The sequence below is a fragment of the Egretta garzetta genome, unplaced genomic scaffold (genome assembly GCF_000687185.1).
Source record: "Egretta garzetta isolate BGI_Z169 unplaced genomic scaffold, ASM68718v1 scaffold129, whole genome shotgun sequence".
Classification (NCBI taxonomy): domain Eukaryota; kingdom Metazoa; phylum Chordata; class Aves; order Pelecaniformes; family Ardeidae; genus Egretta; species Egretta garzetta.
In genome coordinates this window covers 559,617-568,200 of record NW_009260836.1, presented here as the reverse complement: position 1 = coordinate 568,200, position 8,584 = coordinate 559,617, and the positions used below count along the sequence as shown (strand labels likewise).

The window sequence follows — 8,584 nt, the reverse complement described above, 5'->3', positions numbered from 1 at the left end:
ATTTAGAAAGTGTCTATAGGGGAAAAAAAAAAAAAAAAAAAAAAAAGATAATTTGTTCACATGGAAGTCTTCATCAGTTCTCCTTTTGAAAGAACACTCACTTTTTTCAGCTATGTCCCAGATCTCACCAACACAGATGAACTAGTACTGCGTGTAAAATAATTATTTCCCTAGAAACTCTGCTCCTGTAAGTAATCACTCCATAAGTGATTCCTTTTTCTTAAAATTCACCTGAGCTCACAAGTTGAGGTGAATTCCTTAAGAAAATTCAGCTACTTGTGTTCCAATCATTTATGAACAGATACACAAATATTTATGACAAATCATGAAACCATACTGGATCCATACTACTTATCTTACAAAATTTGTCTCAGCTTCAAGCTGCACATGAAAAGATACTGTGCAAAACCAACATGAAATTACTCATCCTAGCACACACCTGGAACAACATTGTCCTGTTCTTCTCAGAATCGGAGGGCTGAACATGACTGGGTGCACTTGCGTGTCTTCTGCGTGGTTGTATTTTCAGGTTTGTGTCATGAACCCTTCTTTGCATAACTGCAGTGACACTGCTACACCGGGAGCGAAACTCTTGCTGCTCGTCAAAGCCAGAGTCCTCTAAAATTCGCTCTGGAAAGGAGCCACGAGCGCTGGCCAGGTTGGTCAAGTTGGTCTGGCTGCCGACTGTAAACATCGCAGCATGCCCTGCAGTGTTATTTGGGCTGTCCAGCTCCTCGAATGGGCTATCCGATGGAGAAGCTGGCACATTTCCTTCACACAGGGGTAAGTCCAAACTCGACTCATTATTCCGCTGCTCATTTAATAGTTTCAGGCGCTGGCGCTCATGAAGGCTGAATTTCTCAATGCAATCATCAATTAGCGTGGAGGGAGCTTTCTTGTGAGCCACCGTCACCTTCCCACAGTACAAGACCTCAAATTTTTGAGAGTCATAGAAGGCATCTTCACTATCCTTGCTTGGTTTGGCATCTTCTTTCAGTGCTGCTTTGGAGACTTGTCTTATGCTGCTGATGACATCAGGAACCTACGGCACAGTTTGAAAGGTCTGTTTAGCAGCCACAAATGAGATAGCACAGACAGTGGTAGGTAAAACATTTATATATATTAATATGAATATCAAGTTATTTCTTCAGTAGAGTGCCACCAGCTTCTTGGCTGACAACAAAAAACCCAGTAAATCCTAAATGCTGTATAGACAATTTATACAGCGGAAGTGAAGCAAATAATTTCTAAGTTTTTTTTATGGGAACCTGTTTCAGAACACAAGGTTTTAAACTACCAGAAGGTCTACTGACAAATGTTTACCACTTTTCTTTGTTCATTTTTTAATTTTTCTTTTTTTTTTTTCCCCCCCAACTGAGATTGCCTTCTCTTTTCTCTTTTCTGTAGCCCTCTTCCCACATAAGCATCTCTTGCTGATGTATTTTCATGGGGCCATGACTGTTTGCTTTTATTCTGCAGAGCCAGATATTCCGCTCTTAGGACAGTTGTGGAAATAGTTCCATAAATGAAAAAAAGACATGACCAGCAATCCCCATCGGTTTCAACTGACAGTTTTGGAATACAGGCAGCAAGCGTATAGAAACTTTACTGAAGTACCATGTACAATTGCATTAGCTCTCATTTACTGTCTATTACAAAAACCTTATCCCATCCATCCTAAGACATAGCTTACTTTAAGGTCACACTTCCCCGCTGCAATTAAGAAGCACACCCAAATCTCTCTTTTCTGTCATTCTTACCTACAGATTCCTACTATACCCTGTTAAGGCCAAACTGTACATCTCCAGTAGAAACTCTCAATTTCATCCCTGTATCACCCAGTCTTTTAAGGCCACCTGGTTCTTCCTCCATTTTATCCCAAACACCTTGGAAGGATGTCTGCCTTCAGTATCAGGATATTTAATATGCAAGTTCCTTTTTCATTTTGCCTTCACTAAAGAAAACAAGGACTTGTCCAATTCTACTGGCTGCAGATCAGAGTGATTCTAGCTGCTCTTTCGACAGCACCTACCTCTGCTTAACCAAACCTCGTTCTCACCAGGTCTCATCTTCTCTGGAAGGATAATGAATGGCATCGCGTTACATGCATTAGGAAAGTTACTAATGACAAGGAGATCAAGAGAGGATATCTATCTGATTTTCTTCACAAGCAAAATGGGTTCTCAACACTCATCTAAATCCAACGCAATCTATCAACAGCTTCTATATTCCATACTGCTTCCCACCATGTCTATAATATTTGATAATTTGTTTCAAAGAATTTTTTCTATTTATTTTTTCTATTAAAAAAAAAGGTAACTCTGAAGTCACACCTTAGTAAATAATCCATGCTCCCTACAGTATCTCTTTCTTTCAGTCACACGATACCAGTTGAAACTTGCTAATGAGGCAGTAATTTCCTATGCCAATACTTTTGCAAGTCACAGTGGAAAATTACCTTCTCTTAATCCCCATCTCCCATTACACACTTCCCCTCCACTGGGCAATCAACTCAAATCTGCTTCCAGTTCATTTATTGTAAAATTAAGTTCAATTACCCTAACATCTACTGATCATTTGGCTTTCATCCCTAAAGATACCATAATCTCACTTTTCAGCGAGGCCAAGAGTTAGTCTTGATATGACACAGATACTAGAGTGTATTTAATCTTTGCTCATTCTCACTACCAGGCTGCTTTACCATCGCCCAAGGTGCGCTTCCTCCCAGCCACACCAGCTCAGCTGGACATGGACAATTCTCATTTTATACATGCCCGTTCACATTCCAAGATGCAGCTCTTTTTCCACCGATCAGTCCTCTTATTCTTTCTATGCCTGTGCTTAAAGAAGCTCTACAGTTTAAAGCCCTTAGCTCTCTATTTTAGCAAAATTCACAAGCTAGCAGTCTTTTAATTAACATTTCCTTTTTTAGGATCTACACACAATCAAGTAAAATAAAAAACGTTAGCTGTTTAATCAGCAATTTGGATTTTTAAAAAAGCGTACCATCACTTCCCACTCCAATAACTGGATTCTGCCACTTGTTCATTTCTTCTGACATAAAAGACCGGAGAGTAAATTCTGAAGTCTTTCTAATACTCAGTAACTTCCTAACACATCCCATCGCCACACATCCCATTGCCCCGCCTCCCCTCCCAGCAAATGTCCAAACAGGCTGAGGATGAGACACTACCAACTCTACCACAACAGGATCCCCCATCCATCCCCTCCTGAGAGATCTCCCCACATGCATAAACATGGAGTTTTAAGTAATTGCAATTCTAGTTAAGAAAACGACCTACCATCCTGCTATTTATCACTTGGTTTTATTTCCATCTTTTCCACATCATGCGTACTCTTCACTCACTAGTATTTGAGTTACAATTACTATTTCACAATCCCTGCTTCCTGTATAGCTTTTGCTTCTACCTACTATGTGTATTGCTACAGTATTTTCCTTTCAGCATAGAGGGATCCTAGGACTAGAGCAGAGGTTTTGGCTCATAGTGCCCAACCAATCCTTATACTCTGCTTTGTTTAGATAAAGTTTCTTACAAGCTATGTTATTTTTTTTACAGTCCACCCTCATCAGTATTCACTTTTTTTTCCTATTTTCCTTCTTATCCACAGAATTAAAGTGGTAAATCAAGGCGAAAAAAAAAAAAATTGAGACCCATTTAATCTGCATAGTTATGAATGCTTTTCTTATATACAGATTAAAACCATGTAACGCAGGGATATCACAACAGATACGAAGTATCTGTCAGATGGCCCAGAACCAGTTCCAGATGCGCATCCCTTGTTTCGTGGATTCACTAGATAATAAGGTGTGAAAAACAGCTTAAAGTATAAGATGCAAGACAGATACTAACATTGCTAGGCAATTAGTCATACATACAGATTTTATTGGTCTTTAGTGCACAGGAATGACTGTATGCTGATGACGATGTGCCCAATGACTGATGATGTGCCAGCTCATACTGTTAGACCTGACCCTCTTCACTTCCAGAATGATACTACCCTATCAAAAACCACCACTGCCATCAGAGGCATACCCAATCGGATTACAGTATTTTTATTTAATGTTTTGACTTTGGGCAAAAAATGTAACAGGGATCAAGTGGAGTCTAAAAAAAGAGTTTGCATCTCTATTTCCTGAAATGCAAGGTAAAGGAAAATTTACACCATTATCAAGCATACCATAAGCATATCATAGCAACCACCCCAATGTGGCTTTTTACACATTTCTTTGGCATATATAATTGGTTTTTAACATTTTGCTCCTCTGTATATCAGTCACAAAAGTTTCGCCATCAAAGTTGTGTAACTTTTTTGGAATTGAGTGTTAGCTTATTAGCTGTTAATGTTGAAATTGTAGGGCAAAGTTAGACAAGACAGCAAGCAGAATGGTGATTTAAAAATACTGACTTAACAGGATGAAACTGCTTACCTATTTTTAGAAATCAGTTTAGTAATATTAAGACAGACTCCTGAAATGTTCAAAACTTATTAAAATGTTTCCAAGTTCTAGTATTTCCCTGCAGCAGTCTCAAAATTAAGCAGCCAAAGGGGAGAAATGGGATTCTTATTCCTGAAACCCAAAGGGCTGTGGCAGATCTTCCTGGACATACACTACCAGTGTATGTTGTTACAGTAGAGCAAAACAAAAAGGTTAAATGAGTTATCGCACAGTTTTGCAGCACTCACCTACATATAAAGAAAATGAAACCTTAAAATATTTGAGCAATTAATCTATTTAACATACTCAGAATTTTTGTTGTCAAGCCTTGAAGATAAAAATGTCAAAGAGTAGAGGGAGACAGGCAGTGTATTTGCAGGGTGAGAGGCGAGAGGCACACTTCCAGCCCGAACAAGTCCAGTGGTGCCAGTGCCAGAACAATGCAAGAAAAGTTAATTCGCCCATGCTTTGCCTCTCCCAAGTCCAAGGTCTAGGGGCCTATCACCTTTTTCCAAATATTGCCGGGCAGAGAAGGAGAAGATGACTACGGCCCAAAAGGAGTTGCAGAGGGCTTCTCAGGCAGAAAGGTAGGAGCCAATGGTGCCATGATGGGACAGCAGTTCTCAAAACAGAAGGAGAAACCAGAAGCATAATGCAGGCCATGCCTATACATACAATGCATGAAGTTTCCCTAACCTGTTGAGGAGTAGCAGACGTCTTATGTGAAGTGGAACAAGGCAGCAACCAAAACAAAAATTTTTTTATAAACAGTACAGCGACAGGATAATAGAAGCTTGTTAGAGACAGTCATATTCTCATTCTATATAAATTAACATTATAAGCACCTTATACTGACATTCTAAATGTTTATTGTCCAATATATTGTATCTCTTGACCAGAGAATGTAAAAAGTCTATTGCTTTCTCACTTTAAATGGTGAAGAGAGGAAGAGGATCAGCTCCCAAAACGGAAGCTGCAAGGTCCTTAAGAGCTAAAATCCATGAGCACACACATCACCAGGCTAAAAACTGAAAAGTCATCAGAAAAACCAAACAAAAATCCTGACAAGCTTCATGAAGAACTAGGCAGACATGGTGTATTATCCAGATGAAGGGACTAAACAACATGCTTACTCAGATGTGTTGGAACAGCACACAAAGCTTTCCTCTAATAGAACAGTGACCTCATGCTTAAACAGCTACAGGCACACTGAACTCTGTCAGGTATTAATAAACTGACGCCAAACCAAATGGATGCGAGCGCTTCAGATGAGCTTTCCTTTCCTTTTTGTCTTCCTGAGGAGACAACAGTGGCACGTGAACTTTAACACTCTTGAAACAGTGCTCACAGCAACTCCTAAATCTCTGAATAGAGAACTCACAAGAGCAGAGATCCTTCTTCAGGACCTGTACCAAAACCCCCACAAATGCAAGAGGCCAGAAAGATGGACAGTGGGCACCATAACTGCAAGACTAGACCTGTGATACTAGTTCTGTTCCTCAGAGCGAAGAACACTCCAAAACTTGGTTGAGGAGAAAAAACCAAACCAAACCTACAAAAAACCCAAACAACCAAAAGCAAACATACAAGACTGAGTTAAGTTTCATAATGACATTAAAGAGGCAATATTTCACTCCAGGGAAACAGGATCTATCCAATAAATCGAATTAAGGAGGAAAAAAAACTCACTTGGGAATCCAAATCAAATTTGTTATTATTCATATTTGAGTAGCCTAAGATTGTATGAATCACTCTTCAACCAATTAGATCTGATTCAACACGTGGCGATTCAATAAGCAAAGTTAGCCATACTCAAATCAGAACAGATGGCACTGGTTGAGCTCTGCATCACCTACAATAAGATTTGGCTCTGAATATACAACGTAAGTAAAGCACGAGAGGTGTTACACTGTCACAAACTCTGTTTAGTACAGACAGTAGAGTTTTGGTAAATTGAAACTAACAACAGCATCAGTTTTAGCCAAATGGTCCCCTAATCTATCCTACTTGCAGCTTACACCCACTTCACCCCACTTGCCCCATGACCTTGGTTATAGACCTTACGAGCTACTGCCGTACATCATCCATTTGGCTAGCTAGTGTAGAATATGCAGCACTTTGCCCTGGCTAGTAGACAGATATATTAATACCCTAGATCTGCTAATTCCAGCTCTGCAGTTCATGGGCTCCATCCAGTTCTGTCCCTTGTGACTAGACCTACAACAGGGTCAATACATAATGGAGAGCAAACACCTTCCTTGCGCGCAAGTAGTACGCTGTTCAAAGTGCACAAGAGTAGTACCGCCAAGTACTATTTACTGTACGTCAAGAAACTTCACTGTGTTCCACGCAGAAACATATTTTCATGCTGGAAACATGAACATAACTGACGTAACTCATGCAAGCTCTTTTGTCTGACTTGATTAAAACCAAAGAGACGACTACAGGAAAATAATTAATGTCAAATTAAAACTTTCTTTGCATGTCTTCTCATGTCACGCAACTAGGTTTTTCTTAAGAGTAATACCAACTTTAACAACCCTGCCTTAAAACCCCAAAACAGAACTTCAGTTATGAGGTGTTTGCCACCAGTATCTTGAAGTTGCAAAACAGAGAGGCTATCAAGCCTACTAAATCATGCATGCTGCAGCATAACACTAGAACAGTTTGTCACAACTCCAGAGTAGGCAGAGCAGCTCCATGGTGATACCGCACGCTTTCTCAAACAGCGGTGACAGAAGTTGAAGCATTAAAAGAAATACACTCCCTTTGAATTTACCACAGCCTCCAGTGAACAAAGGTGGAGCTCCCCTTTTTACTAGGGGGATAACATTCACACACACATCCCACAGTAATTACCAAGCGGTGCTTTCAGTTTTAACCCAAACTTAGAACTTGAACTCTATGGATGTTGCAAAGAAGGACAAAGTTAATTTGTTGTTTATCATTATTTCCACAGCTGGACAGAATTTCACTGTGCAGAGAAGCTGCAGCTCTTGAGTCCATTTGTTTCTAGCTTCCACATGGAAAATTTCAGTCTGGCATTTATTAACAAAGCAAAGCCCCTCTTCATACCATAAGGCTTATAAACGTCAGCATGATTGTCAAGTACTAATCTAACGAACATGCCTAACAAATCTGGCTACTTAGCGACAGCAGTTCCAGCAAGGCAATGATTTTCAAAGCAAGGAAGGAGCGTGGCTCCCTCTCACTCCATCGCCACCCGAGGTGCAGCGTCACATCCCTTCCACCATACAAAGAGACGCGAGACGAATGAACTTCACACACGGACGTTAGGATCAGTCAGTACCTTCTGCTGTGGGGTCCAGTTCGGAAGCACAGGCATGTCCCAGCAAAACTGTCACTGAACTTTGGTGTCATGAACACGAGGAGGGCTCAGGAGCAGACTCCTGTGATAAGCAAGTGTAGGAAGATTTCCACCCCCCCCACCCCCGTCTCGCAAAGGGCTGGCAGCGCTGTCGCAGCGTTTCCTCAGGCTGGGTTCGTGACACCACCGCACAGCCAGGGCTCTGCGCAGCAACTGTTCTGCTTCAAAAGCCAAGTATTTCCTGACTCCGGGCGGGAAGCACCCGGGCTGCCTCGGATTTGAATAACGAGTCCCACTCACGATCTAGCCATGTATGTACTTAAACATGCACAAAAAAGCAGCAGGATACCGTCCCAAAATCAACACCCCGTGCTTTGCTAACTACTGAAAGAGTTTGACATCTATCAATTAGAAAGCAGAGCAATGTGGGAAAAAATTAGGAGCAATTGGACGTGACTGTCCTTTCAGTTAGCGTTAAGTGGCATATCCATGAGATAGGAGAACCCAGCCACAGCAGCGAAACATGAACAGAGACAAAATAAGCAACATGTCACATCCTGCTATGTATCAGGCATTCGACACTGAGGCAAAGTTCTTATCTTACACAAAAACACACCCAAATGCCAGCCCAAGTGCAGATATCAGTAACTATTCTCAACCAGAAAGAAGGGTGGGAGAAGGGAAAACAAAAAATGTTTTCTTTTAACTGCTATAAATGTTTTTACTGTCATCCAGTTAGTACACCACTGATCATCCAGACCTTTTGTAGTTCTAAATCTACAGCAGTCTGCTGCTTC

The 8,584-nt window shown here is 40.8% G+C and overlaps 1 protein-coding gene across 1 annotated transcript in view; it reads right to left on the bottom strand.

Moving 5' to 3' along the window:
* TBC1D4 (TBC1 domain family member 4) overlaps window positions 1-7,842 on the bottom strand; it is a 54,556-nt gene extending 46,714 nt beyond the window's left edge. Inside the window, exons 1-2 of the mRNA XM_035902408.1 lie at window positions 7,770-7,842; window positions 440-1,042 (exon numbers count right to left, since the gene is read on the bottom strand). Of these exons, the coding sequence (XP_035758301.1) occupies window positions 440-1,042; window positions 7,770-7,805 (639 nt within the window). The 5' untranslated portion in view covers window positions 7,806-7,842. The remainder of the gene's footprint in view (window positions 1-439; window positions 1,043-7,769) is intronic.
* Between the last annotated feature and the right edge of the window lie 742 nt (window positions 7,843-8,584).